We start from the raw sequence: 15624 nt of genomic DNA on the forward strand, positions 1-15624 counted from the left end.
AGCAGCTCTGCTGCGAATTTGTCCGAACAGGCTGGCCGTTTGGGGCACATCCATCCCTGACATGCATGTGTCTATGAAGTGCATTTTGCCAATATCGGGCCAGAGTGATCCACGGGCACCCAGTCCTCATGACCCCTTTTACTTGCCCTTCACAGGACTGGAGAGTTGCTGGGAAGACGGATGACGCAAGTGAACGAGGTTTATAGAGTCGACGGAAAGCCGGATTTGGACACAGGGGCGTTGTGCCTCAGAGGGGGCAGAGCAAGCCCTTAGCTCAGATGGGTGACATCTGCGGAGGTTTCTGGAAGGACAGAAACAGCTGAGCTCATTGCCTCCGGACAGATAGGGAGGTTCACTGCCTCCCACATTTAGAGGGAAAAGTCCTGGTACAAGCCGCAATATCGCTAAACGAGACGGAAACTGTTAAATTAAGGGGGCTGTGAAGGAGAGAAGCGTAAAGGAATGTAGAAGCACCAGGACGCACAGGGAGGGGGCGAGGTCTCAGAGAGCCCTTGTTTGATGGGGAGGCCAGGAAGTGGGACAATGGTCTCAGGCTGGGCTGGCAGCAGGCCAGAGCGGCCGAAAACTGGTCTGTTTGGTTGTTCCGTGGAAAGAAAACCAGTCCAGCAGGCCACAGTGGGAACGGGAGAAATCACAGAACACACATACCTGCAACGTACGGGTAGCAAGCCTGTAGCATGTAAGCTATAGCTGACTGCTCCATAAAAGGCGGACGTTGTACACGATTCTCTGAAACTCATCACCCTCTCCATCCTTTACAGGGAATTATATTATAAGAATCAGCCCAGCTCAGTGCGGTTCCCCAGTTTAATTAAATGAAGCCCGCTTTACGTTCCACTTTGTCCGTTCAGTCCCAGAATGACCAGGCCTGCCATGTGCAGCTTAATCATGGTCATCTGCCATTTAATTTCAGGTAAGCACACATCTCATGATGACAGAGCTTGATAGCCAACTTTCTCACCGCACAAGCCAGGCATTATGAAAGATTCACCATCAATGCAAACTGGCCAAACCTAAACACCAAATTCAGGCTATAAGAGAGCGATGTGCCATGATGTAGATTACACTCAGTCAGCGTTGGACAAGCACAGAGACAAAAGGACTTAAAACTGTCTGCTTCAATTCAACTGATTTTTAATACAAATTCTAAGAACCAGCTTACCAAATTGGGATCGTTGACTATATATTACATGCTTTAAAAGACAAAGTTCACAAACAACTAAACAATAAAAATTTTTAAAACATCCTATATACAGTGTTAATATTTACATGGAAATTTTTCAAAGAAAGGAGCACCGGTCCATGGATTCCAGCATGGAATGCGATGGCTGTTCTTCTCGATGATCTCTTATACACCTAACGAATCCAAGGAAAGCTATAGAGGCTGGAATGTTATCAGAAGAAGCAAAAGGGACTCAAACCATGATCAGAGTCTAGAACCGACAAACACCTGGTCCATCCCTGAAGGCGTGTGTTGCTTGGCCGGAACGCAGATAATGCCAGGCCTGGAAATGCAGAACACGCAGAAAGGGGCCCGGGATCAGTGGTAGAAGATGGCACAGAAAGCCGGTGAGATGGCCAGCCATGTGCTATTTGTGAAAGGCTTCTCGGTCAGCCCCTCAAAGTACGTCAGTGCCGTCTATCGCTATACACTCAATGGGGAGCAGGAACCGGGCTGTTCAGTGCTGGATACCATTCAGGCTGCAATGGTTTTCCCAGTTTCCGCAAATTTGCAAGTCTGAACATCCACTGAAAGTATAATGCCGTCCAATGGCTCCGTGACGGATATTGACGGTTCTCCAAACCATAAAACTGGTGTGTAAATGGTCATGGCTACTATCCGGTCCTTACTGGTCAAATCCCCACATCCCGCTCCACTTTCATCCCAAAATGTCAGCAACATTGTTTTACATGAACTTGTACAAAAGATCCTTATTCGTCTGTTTGTCTGTACACAGCTCCTAGAGGACCGCACAGACCACAGCTCTGTGATTCCCATGTTGTCCTGTGGTTCTGGGTCCTGTCGGTTTTAGCTCTCTGCTTCTTCAGAAATCCCAGCCCTGTCGTGGAGGCACGTGTGTTTATAGAAACGGCCTTCGAGGAGCGCTGGCTCCCTACACTATTGTTCCAGGCTTGGAGTCCTCATGCCAGAATAACATCTGTGCATCCGAGTCCAAAGTGCCGCTGAGGTGGCTGCCGACTGGCAGCTCAATTTGGTTCATGTCTACGTACGACCTGCAAAGGCAGATGGGAAGGCAGTGAGTATGTGGAGCATCGTGGTCATTCGGGAAACAGACACGCATAGATCAACAGAAGACGACAAAACATCCAACAATTTAACCCCACATCGTCGGCTGCGAAACTGTAGCTGACGTCCCGTCCGAGAGGGCAGTCTGTACGGATCCCATTAGAGCCATTTCCTGACGTGGGGTTAAAATGTTCCTTCTCACTGTGAAAGCAAAAAACCAGCAGCAGCCAATCACAGACAGGGGCTCGATGCAGCAGCCAATCACAGAGCACGCGAGGACTGCCGTTTGACACACAACAGACCACACCAGAGTCTGGAGGCACTTGTGGGACAACCTCACGCATGTCATACAAGGTGATGAACCTTCTAAATCGCCTGTCGCGGGAGATTTGAGGTTCGGGGGTTGGAGATGCCCAGAACAGAGAGCATGCGAGGGGTGGAGTGGGACACAGAAGACAAGCGTGAGCTTTGGGGGTCTGCCTGGGTGGGCAGACTGACAGACAACACTGACTGTAAAGCGGAGAGACCATCCAAACCATCCATGCAGGTAGGGCTGAGCAAATTAAAGACAAATTTAAAGACAAACAACTAATAAGCAGTACATAGAGGTCTGCATACGGGCCAATAGCACTGCAAGCAGGCAGACGAGCAAACCACAGTGCAGCAAAGAGGAAGACGAGGAGGACGGGGGGCAGCGGGACGTGGCGGGCAGGAGGGTCTACGTGCCCGGAGCCGAGTACTTACTAGCGTGGGCTAAACTTAGCATAGGCATGCTTATTACGCCTGTCGAGCCTGTGGCCGGTGCTGGAGGGAGAGGAGGGCAGGAGGGAGGACAGCATGGAGGAGGAGGAGGAAGAGGAGGCAGAGGAAGAAGGGCTATCGGGGACAAAGGGACCCCGCCGCTGGCACTCAGGGCTGCGGCAGGAGCTGAATCTACAAGAGAGCGGCCATCGTGTGAGACAGGACAACCATGTCAGGGCGGGGGGGGCGAGCGGGCCCAGCACATGTCCACTTCCGCACCACCCTGAAGACACCCTGCATTAAAGAGACAGGCAGTAGAGAAGCACATGGGGGGAGTCAGGACGTGGGGGGGGGCTCACCTGCCGTGCACAGCGCTGTAGGAGCCAGGGTAGGCCTGTTGCTGTTGAGTCACCCCCACCTCGTAGTCTGGCAGACCCGTAGCCTGGAGGCCCCGCCAGGTCCTGGAGCTGACCGCCGAGGACACTGTGACATCACACATAGGTAACTGCAGTTACATACCAGGCAGTAGTAGGGTCAAAGCACTTAGCATCAGGTTTGAATCCCAGTCCAGCTACCTGAGGAGTAGGACACAGTCCGGCTGGCGTGGCCGAAAGGGGGGGGCGCGGCCTGTGGCGACAGGCTCTGCTGGGAGCCGCGCTCGTAGGCGTGTGCCGCCTGCTTGCTGCCCAGGCTGCGGTTGTACCAGCCTCGCAGGTGCTCCTCCACCAGGGCCCTCTGGATGTTCCTGGCCATAAGCTCAGGCCGCAGTGCCGGGGGCGGGGCCGTAGGCCGGCTACGGGGGGGCCTCAGTGTGGCATACAGGTTTTGCGGTGGCCCGTCAGCCTCGTCGTCGCCGTAGCGGCCGTACCGGTCATGCCCGTGGTAGATGGCTGCCGGGTAGGACGGGTTGACGTTGTAATGGCCCTCAGTCTCGGCCTCGTACACATAGCCGCCGTTGGCGTAGGGCTCGGGCTCCACATAGCGCGGGAATCCCGTCACGTAGAAGGCGGTCGGTGTATGGCACGCCTGCGGCATGTAGCCGTAGCAGCGCGAGTCGCTTTGTGCCAGGTTAGGCATGCTGCCCGCGCTGGCGTACACATTACCCTTCCGGTGGCGCCAGCGGTCTCGGGTCCGAGAGCCAGCCCCGCCACTGGGGGCGCTGTACTCCAGGCTCGACTGGCTGGTATAGGATGAGCCGTCGTCCAAGATCTCCGTGCTGTTACTACGGCGACTGGGAGCCAGTGTGAAGCCAGGCTGGTACGGGTCCACGTCGCTGGCGTGCTGGGATTGAGACTCCAGGCTGCCACTGCGGTGCCGGAAAGGCTGCGGGCCGTCATCAGACCTGCGGGGCAGTGGGGGGGTTACGTGCTTATCTGGGGCACGGCCGGGGCAGAGTGTGAGCTGTGGAGGGTGGGGCTTACCTGAGCTGGATGCTGCTGAAAGCGTTGCGAGGCATGACGGGCGTCGGGGGCATGCTACAAGAATCACGTGCCTGCCGGGATGACGGCTTGCAGGGGCTGCTGTGGGTGGACAGGGCGTCCCTGTGGCTGTAATATGGCTCCGGCATGTTGGCATAAGCCAGCCTGCTACACAGGGAAGCCACCCAGAAAGTCAAACACCATCGCTTCGCACCTCAGCAGGTGACTTTCAGCCCTTTGATTGCCCAGCGACAAGTGTCCCCAGCCATCCTCCTTGTAGACCACGGTCAGACCTACCTGTCCAGGCCCACGTCATGGTGCTGCTCATTGGCCGAGGCTCGTCGGTCCTGCTGGTACTCGCTACTGGGCCCGTTGGATGACTGTGGGGAGTACTGAACCGAGCGAGACCGCTGCCGCCGGGTCCCGGCCGGCTCACCTGGAAGAACAGGAGGGCGAAGTGTCAGGGGCCACTCTCAGGGGCCTCCTTCAGGGGCCAAAAAGGCATGGCTTGCCACATGCGTGTCATACGTGAAGTTGCTCTCACCGTCCTCCAGCGTCAAGCTGTCCAGGGAGGTCAGGTCGGCCGTGAGAGTCTCATCTGAGCATGGAAGAGAGAGAGAGAGGACACATGAAGCCGAGTCAGTGGTCAGCTCACTCTCGGAACAGTGAGGTGTGTGACATCGTCCCTGGGCCCTGTGGCCACACCTGCAATTAGCAGCGAGACCCGCTGTGTCGGCTTCTTGCCCATCTTGATCTGATGCTCGTTGATCTCATTCTCAATCTCCTGCAGCATCCTCATGGCATCTAGCAGGTTCCTCTTCCTCTTCCTCTTCACTGTCTTGCAGGGCTCCGTCTCTGCAGCCAGTTTCTTGGCTGCTTCCACAATCTTCTGCTGCAGAGAAAACCTGCCCTCCAGGTTCTTCAGGTAGGGATCCTGAGGAGGCAAGGAAATTGGCTGTCTGGTCCTCAAGGACGGGGGCAAACCTAGCACAGCCTCCTGGGACCCTGTGCATGGAGCGAGTGGCCCACAGTGCTAACCTGGTCATTCAGAACGTCATCCAGCTTGAAGGTGGTGCCGACGCGCTTTCGCACCTGCGGGGTCTTCTCACCAGAGGAGAGCGGGTACTCTTTGGGCAACTTGCCTGTCAGCTCCTGAGGAAGCAGGAGGAAGTCAGCAGGTAGCTTTCAGTGACAGGGAAAAGCCACCAAAGCAGGTTTTTTTTTTACTGCAGGCTGCATCAACAGGCCGTCTTCATGCAAGTTCCTATTTTCCAAACACTGTCCTGGCAGCTGGTGCTTTTGTACGACTCAGTGATTTCTGCCTTTGCGGTTTCGGTTACTGCAGAAAACTGAGGACCACAGACCCGAAATGGCTGATGGCAGCTTGTGTTTTAACGCACACATCACTGTTTACAAGCCCTAACCCAGGGAACATGAACACCCTAACCTAGGGAACCTGAAGACCCTATCTCCCCGGGGGTTACACAGAGAGCCTGGTGCTACTCACGGCTTCTCTCAGGCATATCTTCTTCAGCTCCTCCATCTTTTTGTCCAGGATACCCTGCAGCTCCCTCTCCTTCCTCTTCAGCTCTGAGATCTTCTCCTTCTTATGCTCTTCATTCACCTCAGAATCCATGGAGCCTACAGGACACAGAAACTGATGGGGGGGGGGTCGGCCCTCCAGGAAATGTACCGCAGGCATGGGCACCCGCTGCGTACCTGCTGAGACCAGGCTGCCGTTGCTGGCCATGATGAGGCGGTCCTTGCCCTCGGTGATGCCCAGCTTGCTGCCCCTTGGCACCCCCGACTCCGTCAGGTCCATAGCGATGTCACCCAAGCTCCTCGCCGTGTTGATTTTCACCTGGACAGCAAGCAGGCATGATCAGACCAAAATCTCAGCAGGACCATCCCCTCATGGCTTACGCTGCTTACAAACTGCCCGCCCCGCACTGCGTTATTCCGGGGAGAGCAGGGTGCATCTTCCTACACAGACCCTCTCTCCTTCCAGAAGCCTGTCAAGGACTCATTACGGGCCATTACAGGCTCTTCCTGACCAATGTCGGGCCCAGTAGCGAGTACCCATAATCCACAGCAGGAAGCCAGCCTTCTCAGCAAGAGCAGAGCCATGGTAAACACGCTCAGGGAGACATGGATTCAGTGTGTTGGCCAGTAAGGACAAGCTGGACCCACCTTGCTTTGCTTGCGGTCCAGATAGAACTGGTGCTGACTGATGGCCATCACCCAAATGCTCTTGATAAGAGAGTGGGTGGCATACCACGTGTGGATGACCAGGCCAGCCTGCCCAAATGTGCGTCGAGTCACGGTCCTCCTACCAGCAGATGGAGCCATTCAGAGAGGGGTTAGGCTCAGTGAGAAGTCATACAGCCGCACATGCATTATTTATAAATTGTATAGTGCGATTATAAAGACTAACAAAAAATTTTATAACTGAAAAGTAACCAAAAGAAAGACAAGTATAAATACATTTCATTAAGCTGAAAGTTAATTGTTAATTTATGTTCTTAAGCACGATGAATACAAGAAAGACCGACTTAATAATTAGCCAAGTATGACACTGAAGAGGTCTGACAGCACATGAATGAAACATCATCCCACACCGCCTCTTACCTGTGGGGATCATGCACCTCCACAGCAAACTTTTTCTCCCGAAAATAGAGGTTCTCCAGCTGTTTCCACTGGAACAACTAGGGAAAGCATAAAACATGCCTTGGTGCCGGTATAATCAGAGTGCCAGGATCAAAGAGCACGTACGCACAGCAGATGGTATCACCTACGGCACATATCGGCTCTTATACAGCACACATGTAGATTATATCTATAGAAAACGTATAAATGACAGCTGCAAACTGTCAGTCCCTTTATGCAGTCTTTGCCTTAGTACCACGTGGAGCAACTCAATACCCCCACAAAGTCCAGCCCACGGAGAGAGCTATACTTCAATTATCTGGTTTTATTTCCCAGAGACGAGGCTTCCCACTTGTAAACGTACTACTTAACGAAACGCTCGCAAATAACAGTGCTAGGACAATAGCAGAGTATATGAAGATGCCAGGCCATTCTGATATGGCCAGACAGGAGTTATCAGAACTGCAAGGGTTACAAGTCTCAGGGCCAAACCACTCTCGTTTATCCCAAAAAGTGACCTGCCAAAAGAAAGAGAGCATGGCACTCGGCCAGAAGCTAACACGCGCCACGGGGATTGAAACACCCGGCCAGCAAATGAGACCATCTCGGTGTCAAGCCAGACCAGCCCCTCACAGTCAGCACAGAGACACAAACAAATAAACCGTCATATGTTGGGTCAACATCCGGAGAGTCCACAAGCGTCACGCGCAGCACTGAAACCTCAACACATTCAGTTTAGAGAACAAGCGGTCTATCAGCACATTTTACTTTAATTACACCCAGCTTTTCTGAAGTTCTATGTCAACACGCTCATTTGCAACCTAGGAAAGAGCAGTATACGCACCCCAGTTACGTACGCCTTCGTAAAAGACACTGAGGAGAAAGCCGAGCTCTTGCCAGTGTCGCTATCGGCCCGTCCAAGCGAGCCCGGCTGCTCAGCGTTCACCGGCAAGTTTCCCACAACTCTAGCGCTTCCTTGAACAATACTCGCTCTTGTCTTGTCTCTGAAAGCCCAAAGGTGTTGCAAGAGTTTCAGCGGTGCAGGCTCCACCCACGGGCCGTCCCTTCTGAGGTCACACATTCTCTCCCACCTTCATTGGCCTGGCACCGCCTCCCTCCTCCCGCCTGCCTTACTCCGGGCTCTCGCCTGAGGCCGTGCCCTAGTGCCCTCGCCAACGGACCTGACGGACCGGTTATGTGAATACGCCGCCTTCCTTATGATGAGAACGCAGCTTTCGTCTTAATTTTGGAGTGTATTTCCGCGTCCAAAGTATTTCTCAAACGCTCTACTAGTTCTCACTCTCAGTTTCATCTCACCCTCCCCAACATGCCTCATATGGCAAACATCCCAGGAATCTACAACTACCGTCTAATCATTGACTGGCCGGTGTAAGGTGACACTGCTCGCTTGGCTGCGAACACAAGTTGTGCCCCCCCCCCCCCCCCCCAGAGTTCCAGCATGAACTCCACCACCCCCGTGCTGACAAGCAGTCGTTAATATAACCGATTCCACTAAATTCTTACGTGTGGGAGAGAGTTCCCCTGAAAGCCACTCCCCCTTCATTACCAGCCTGTGAACATGTCCATATGAACACCACACATCTTCCTGTCGCAAGCTGATTTAAAGGGACTTGAATCGTGTTTTTTTCCAACCCTTTCAGTCTGTCTGAGTGGGAGAGAAAGTGCTAATCTGGTGTAATGCATTAAAATATGCGGATTATGCAGGTCAGTCCAGCCCGGAGTGGGAGAGATCAGTGGGTGGAAAGCAGCCATCGGAGGGCGCCACCCCAGACCAGCTCAGAGACCCACCCCCACTGCACCGGATGACCCACCCCCTCAGAGGCAACATTATGCTAGAACTTTCATTTTAACTTCAGAACAACAATTACATTCTTGTTATATAAGTAGCTTGCCATGTGCCTCATCCCCGATCCAGTATTTCTGCTCGAGTCCTCCAGCAGTTTCTACCCAGCCAGGTTTGCTCTGACATCAGCACGCCCCCACTCAGCCACACACAGAACACAGCCAACCAGGCAACGGGGCCTTCATTTGGCAGTCAGAAGAACAAAGACCACAGCTGTCGTCTTAGGAGAGCCCACTCCACATCCGCTATGTACATTTCCAAAAATGCCAGAGAGAAAAATATTCACACTGAACACCGTTTGCCACCTGATATCATGTCCATAGTGTCAGAAAAATGAGAACCGTACCTAAGAGAGGCATAGCCCTAACACTAACCTAACCCTAAGTCACAGGTGGGTTACCAGCGAGAGATGAAGTCATACAGCTAATTCCAGATCTTGCACCAAGTACTTTTGGTACTTTCGCTTTTCCACTGGCTCCGAGAACCAGTACTAAAAGTTCCAGGACCGAAAGTGCCAAACGAGCTGGGGGTACTTTTTTGGTACTTGGTACTTTGGGGTGTAACTTGCAAATGTGTTCATTGGCAATTGGTCATGGAAATATACTGCCACCTGGAAAACAGTTGTGAACAATGATAAAAGCAAAAAAAAAAAAATTAACTGTGATCTAATCGAAAGAACAGATACAAAAAAAGATCAGGATGGTATGAAAAGAAATATAAAAAGTATTTTGCTTAATATACTTGGACAGCAGGCATGTAGCGTGTTGTCCTAGCGACGTGATTTTATTGTAAAAAATATTGGAGTATTTATAAAGCAAAAAGGAGTCCGTAAATTTCTCACAAACCCGTCTAGGAGTGATTTAAAGAGCAAGGATGAAAATGGTTATGATTGTCTCAGAGAACACATGCAGCGCTCGTGCAAAAGCAGTGGATGTAAACTTTAAACTGATTTTTAAACATATATTAGATAATATATAAATGGAATAATTAAAATTGCAAAGTTCACTAAGGGTTCTTTATTCGACGAGTGTTATAGCGAAACTTAAACTCCCTGCACTATAATGTTCGTACAGAATTGAAAGTAAGGAAAAGCCTGATCGTAATCTAGCTGACCAGAGATTTAAGAATTGGATGTGCATAACATGCAGTGCTTTTGTTAATATTGCACATTGTCCCTTCCTATAATATACTACAGCCATTTTTGGAATTCAGTACAAAATACCATGTCTCGTGCTGTGATGTCATTCAGCGCCAGTACTAGTTTGTATACCAGTGGAAAACCAGCCCCTTGAAGTACCAAAAGTATGGTACCTGGTGTGGTGAAATAGGGCCCGATGAGCCAGAGACATGGGTAAAACCTAACGGCTCACAGAGCTGCGCTTGAAGGAGTTAATCAGAGTTTCCTTCCACACGCATCTAGCTGAAAATAGAAGCAGAAAGCTAATCGCCACAGCGCCATATCTAATCAGGCAGAGAGGGGACGTCACACAGAGCCGCGCTGGGAACAGCGGCTTTGTATACTTCCCATCCGCTCTGATGTGAGCCATCCCCCCGATGCTCGTTCTGGGGTCCATCTCAGATCACCTACAAGGAGTCCGCAGGCAGCAGTACTCATAATAAACCAAGCCATATTAGTGGCCGTCCCCGGAAAACGCACAACCAATGGTCAGGCTGTGGGTGGCATGTCTGTCCCTCACGCATGGTTACAAAGAGGCCGCTGGGTAATCTGACCCACCGCTGAGGGTGACTGAAGATCTGGCTCTACAAGAGTCTGAACCACTTTCCAGGCCCAGCCCTTCCCGGCCCAGTCTGGCCTGGGGGTACCGGGCGCTGCCACTCTCACTCCCGCCGACAGCAGATGTGTGTCAAAGTTTACATGCTGTGGTCAACGCCTCCACAACCCTCCCGGCCACGCCTGTGCCACCCAGCTGTGCCAGGTAGGCGGCTTGGGAAGACCTGCGCATCTGTCCTGCTCCACTGTACATGTGGCGCCCCTATGAGGCAGGACAGCATAAAGCACCAGCATGAAACCAGGGGCCGTGATCATTCCAGGACCCCTTTAAATAATAAAAGGGCAATTTAACACCCCCAGCTGCAGCTTACAGATTATCTGCTGCTCACCCAACTGGATACAACTCCCCCCCCCCCCCCCCGCCCCCTATCTACTGCAATGCGGATTGCGGGCGGCCGGTAGGACCTCTACATGCCTTGATAGGGGAGGCACCACAGGGCACGGTGCTGGCAGGGAGCAGACTGGCAATAGGATCCATCAGGAGTCCGACCGGCACCGCTGACCCAGACGGGACAGGACCGGACGCCAGCGCGTGCCAAACAAGCACACTGCAGCGTGCACTCGCACCGATAATGAATACCAGGAAACGAGGATCCTTACGCCAACTATACCCTGTAACAATGGTGTCACTGTTGTTCATTCCCCTTGTACAAATAAGCACAACCCTGCTACTCTCTGGCTGAGCTGGCATATCCATTAAAAAAAAAAAAAAAAAAACAAAAACACTGAGTGGGAATCAGGGAAACTTCTACGCCAAGCTAAGACTGCCAATAATTATCTTCAAAGGACCTGGTCCTGTCCTGGCCTCCCCTTTGAAACAGGCACTTTCAAGGTTTCTGAAGGACTCCCCTGTGGGGTAAACTGAAACATCAGAACCTTTAGCTGGCTCTCTCAGGATCCCCACTAAGCTAATTGTGTTTTATGGCCTGATCAATTGTTTGTTCTCTCCGAGAAACTCACACAATGACAGGCGGCTTTCCATAATGAGCTTGGCATGCCGGGAGCGGATGGCAGAGGGGGGTGGACACACGGGCGGGTGCCCTGGAAGCAAGCGGGCAGCAGGCTCCTGTGAGGCGGCCTGCGAGAAACGGCATGGGGCCCACAACGCCCCTGTGCTCAGCGGCGCTAAGTAATTACAACGTGCGGAGGCAGGGCTGGGAAGTGGATGTGGGACCTCGTTTTAAGAAGTGGATGTGCCCGTTAGTGCTGCGGCATTCAAGGCTGCCACACACCAGGCTGTGTGTGCAGAAGCTCAGGTGCCAATGAGCACGAAGTAACGAAGTAAGAGGGTGTTGGTTCTCCTGCCCAAAACCAGAACAGAAGAAGCAGAAATGGCAGAGCTGAACACTGTAATTAAGGAAATTGCTACCTCTGTTTTTCAAGCAGGATGGCTCCTTCATCCCTGTTTAATAATGGGGATAATTATTGTAGCCTTGGCGGAGTTTCACCCTGGAAACGCAGCGCAGGTAAACCGTCACCCCCTGCGGTACCTCAGAGACAAAGCAGCTGCTGCCTAACATCACACTAGCATGAACCAGCAGCTTCTCCCGGCCCGTGAGTCCAGGACGGTCCCCCCAAGCACCTCCCAGCTCTAGTCGCCTTGGTTACACCTCGCGGGCACATTAACTACCCCATGCAAAACAGTAAAGAGGTGAAGGAATGAGACGCACCTTCCGGGGCTTCAGCCTGTCCTGTAGGTCGTACTGACCGATGCCCTTGTAGCTGATCCCCAGCCACCACGGGATGCCCTGCTTGTCCTGTTGGCCAGAGAGAGCTTCTGTCAGGCAGAGAGCCGTGCTGCAAGAGCCGGGGGGAGCTGGCCCCTCCCTCTCGCCGTTATCACAGCGCAAACACCTCCACTGGGATATTTCCAATTCAGCCGGGAAGCCCCATAAATAAGAGTTAGTGTGCCGCTCGGACGGCTCTGGGAGATGCCGCGGCTCGGCGTGTTTTATGACAGAAGCTGAGGAAGGTCAGTCGTAAAGCCAGTATTTCTGCAATAAACTCTACATTTAGGCCAGAGACAGAGGGAGTCTCATAATAATCAGGAAATCACAGGTTAGATGTTAAGATTTTTTATAAAAGTGATTAAAAGTGAATGAGAAATAAAATGGTGAAACGTTTTAGACAAGCGGCCCAAATTATCCACAAGCTCCAAATTAACCTAATGGGTCCAAGCAAACTAAACAAACAGACTCCTGAAACCTTTATATCCACCTTGACTTAACAGGACAAAGTAAAAATATGTATTTTTTTACCTTTACTTCATAGTAATGAACTCCATAGGTGGGAAGGGATTCCACCAAGGTCAAGTACCTGCAAAAGATAAAGCAAATCAACGCAGTCATGGCAGTAAATGGCCGATCACGTGGTTTATGCATAATGTTTATCTTTCTCAGAATCCAGCAAGAATTTATTCGCAAGGAAGTGTCACTTCAGTGCCGTGACAGGGGGCCAAAAACGTGACCGTAGCTCAGCCTGGCTCTGCGGTACATCATCGCAGATTTCGCTGATGTCAGCGCCGTCTGAACGACAGGCAATTACCCGCCCTTTGCGGAAGGCTGGTCAGGACACCCTGAGCCTCAGTACCCCCTGCCTCCCACCACTTACTGTATGACGGCCTGTCCTCGCGTGAGCCCTTTCAGCGCCTTGTAATGCTCGATGGCCCGGTCCTCACTGCAAACAGAGAGCGGGACACCTTGACTGAATCAGGTCCCCGACACTAACAGGTAGATAAATGATGAACTCTTTATATGCCATTTGCACAAGTATGAGTACAGGTACATTGGAATGCTGCTCTTTGCTGACCCCATCTTGCTCTCCATAGCTTGGGGGTCACAGCGCAGGGTCATTCAGGGGCTTAAGGGCCTTGCTCAAGGGCCCGTGGACATGTGACTATTCTGTCAAGGGTGGGGCTCGAACCGGTGCCCTACTGATCACAGGCAGAGATATTTAGCCTGCTGAGCCACCCACTGCCCATAAAAAGCACAGATACGCCACACAGCATGCCCCCCTGCCCCCATGGCAGCTGCCCTTCCCTGCAATGCGACACTAGGGGCCGCTCTGAAGTCACTGAAATGTTCCCAGCTGCCGGTCGTTGCCGGGACGCAGCTCCGAACAGCCGTGGGGAAACAGGCCGCATCTGTGCGACGGCTCCCCCAATCGAAGCGAGGAGAGCCAGGCTGCACAGCCCCCAGGCTGGAGGCAGGCATCGTTTCAGCCAATCAAATCAAACCAAATTTTACATTGATATGCATTTAGTCAGCAGACGGTTTTGTCCAGAGCAATAAACAAGTGAGCCGTCAGATAAACAGCCAGGCATCAGTGCGGCTAGGCTGAGCTTCTGATGAATGGGCAGTAACAAGTGAAAGGTACTTATGGGAGCAACACTCTTTAAAACAGGTCAATCAAGTTGAGCCTGATCATCATCTACACTCCAGCACTGTGTGAAAATAGTGAGAACTATCCCTCAAAAAGCTAACACACACAGCGGTTGGCAGCAGGGACGCGGGCCATGGGACGGGACCCACCAGTAAGCAAGGGACGGGTGCTCCTTCAACACTCTGGTGGGCAGGGTCGGGAGCTTCTTCAGATCGCTTCTCGTGTTTTCATCGCTGAAAACAACACAGTAAAAAAAAAAAACAACATTGGAAGTCCCACCTAAGGAATGCAGCTAGATCACCTGTTAAGCTTACAGCTGCTCAAAACAAAATGTGTAAATTTCTGCACACAGACCAACAGTTTACTGCAAAAACAGCCTGCTGACATTCTATTCTAAATGATCTGTATTCCTATCTAGACAGTAAGCTCTTTGCATACTGCTGTCAGCTGTACACCATAAAAAGCACAATGGAAAGCCCTCAGGCGGCTGGGACTCTTCATTTTCAACCCTGTTATGTAAACTCATGGTTCATATCATGTGAGTGCAGGTCCTCTGCAGGCAGAGAGCAGCCCCGCACATATCCGCACTCAATCTGCTCGTCGAGGAACCCGCACGTTAGGGCACACCTGCATGCCAGAGCACGCTTATCCATCTCAGCAACATCTCTCCGCAGGACAACTTTTTATCTCAGAGGATAGGACAAGACAACATGCTGCGTTTCTCCATAAAGGGGCCACTTTTCCCCCTATGGTTATTTCCTGTGGCTGCACAATTCCAAGACGGCCTCGGCTCTCTACGTGAAGCAAAATAAAGGGGAGAAGGAGAAAAAAAAAAGAGCAAATGTTGCAGTCGGCGTTTCCAAGGTAACAAGTCACAGGTATCCATGACTCCTTGTGCACGTCGTGACAAAGACCAGCTGTGGAACACAGAGCAAGCCACACGCCGGAGGACTGATGCGAGACACACAACTCAGGATGACTCTCACACCAGACGAAATAAAGAAACTGAAAAAAAACAAAACGAAAAAAAAACACAACACCCTCCAGGGAGGGAGTGCTTGCTCCCAGACAGACGTTGGATCACATGACTAACGCACTCGTTTCTGTTGCCAGAGAGAGAGGATGGAGTGTTTGCCGGTGTGTCTAGTGGGACGGAAGGTCGAGGCTTCACGCCGTTCAGGTAAATAACAATGCATCTTTCATACCCCGATGCTGGGAGCATTAGCAGTGATGCCGTGGGGGTGGGGGGGGCTGAAAAGTGGCCTGCAAAGCATTTTATCAACAGCAGAGCTGGAAAGAGCCTCCAGGCGAATCCAGATATCTCGAGAGGTGGAGTCAGCACAGCATAACCGAAGTCAGGTTTGGACCTATGGCCAAACAGTTGCTCATTTTAGCGACACCCCACTCAACAGCAACTCAGAGCTACAATGCAACTTCCAAAATCCCTTACACTTATCAGTACAAAAATGAAAGTCAGTATGTTTCGGCAGTGGAAAACTGTTCACGAGACCTG

The 15624-nt window shown here is 51.9% G+C and overlaps 1 protein-coding gene across 5 annotated transcripts in view; it reads right to left on the reverse strand.

Moving 5' to 3' along the window:
- Positions 1 to 1138: 1138 nt before the first annotated feature.
- The window catches only part of frmd4ba (FERM domain containing 4Ba), a 41574-nt gene continuing 27088 nt past the window's right edge, over positions 1139 to 15624 (reverse strand). For 2 of the 5 annotated variants that reach the window (XM_049022207.1, XM_049022203.1), the window contains exons 8-24: positions 14261 to 14344; positions 13341 to 13406; positions 12989 to 13046; positions 12401 to 12487; positions 7057 to 7133; positions 6619 to 6757; positions 6148 to 6289; positions 5936 to 6069; positions 5467 to 5580; positions 5134 to 5362; positions 4973 to 5026; positions 4726 to 4864; positions 4432 to 4596; positions 3586 to 4352; positions 3370 to 3493; positions 3014 to 3202; positions 1139 to 2256 (exon numbers count right to left, since the gene is read on the reverse strand). In XM_049022207.1, coding sequence (XP_048878164.1) covers position 2256; positions 3014 to 3202; positions 3370 to 3493; positions 3586 to 4352; positions 4432 to 4596; positions 4726 to 4864; positions 4973 to 5026; positions 5134 to 5362; positions 5467 to 5580; positions 5936 to 6069; positions 6148 to 6289; positions 6619 to 6757; positions 7057 to 7133; positions 12401 to 12487; positions 12989 to 13046; positions 13341 to 13406; positions 14261 to 14344 — 2569 coding nt within the window. In that variant the 3' untranslated portion in view covers positions 1139 to 2255. Of the gene's footprint in view, positions 2257 to 3013; positions 3203 to 3369; positions 3494 to 3585; positions 4353 to 4431; positions 4597 to 4725; positions 4865 to 4972; positions 5027 to 5133; positions 5363 to 5466; positions 5581 to 5935; positions 6070 to 6147; positions 6290 to 6618; positions 6758 to 7056; positions 7134 to 7918; positions 8485 to 12400; positions 12488 to 12988; positions 13047 to 13340; positions 13407 to 14260; positions 14345 to 15624 lie in introns of those variants that run through there. The other 3 variants (XM_049022204.1, XM_049022205.1, XM_049022208.1) reach the window with 3 other exon arrangements.

Source organism: Brienomyrus brachyistius, chromosome 8, assembly GCF_023856365.1.
Source record: "Brienomyrus brachyistius isolate T26 chromosome 8, BBRACH_0.4, whole genome shotgun sequence".
NCBI lineage: Eukaryota > Metazoa > Chordata > Actinopteri > Osteoglossiformes > Mormyridae > Brienomyrus > Brienomyrus brachyistius.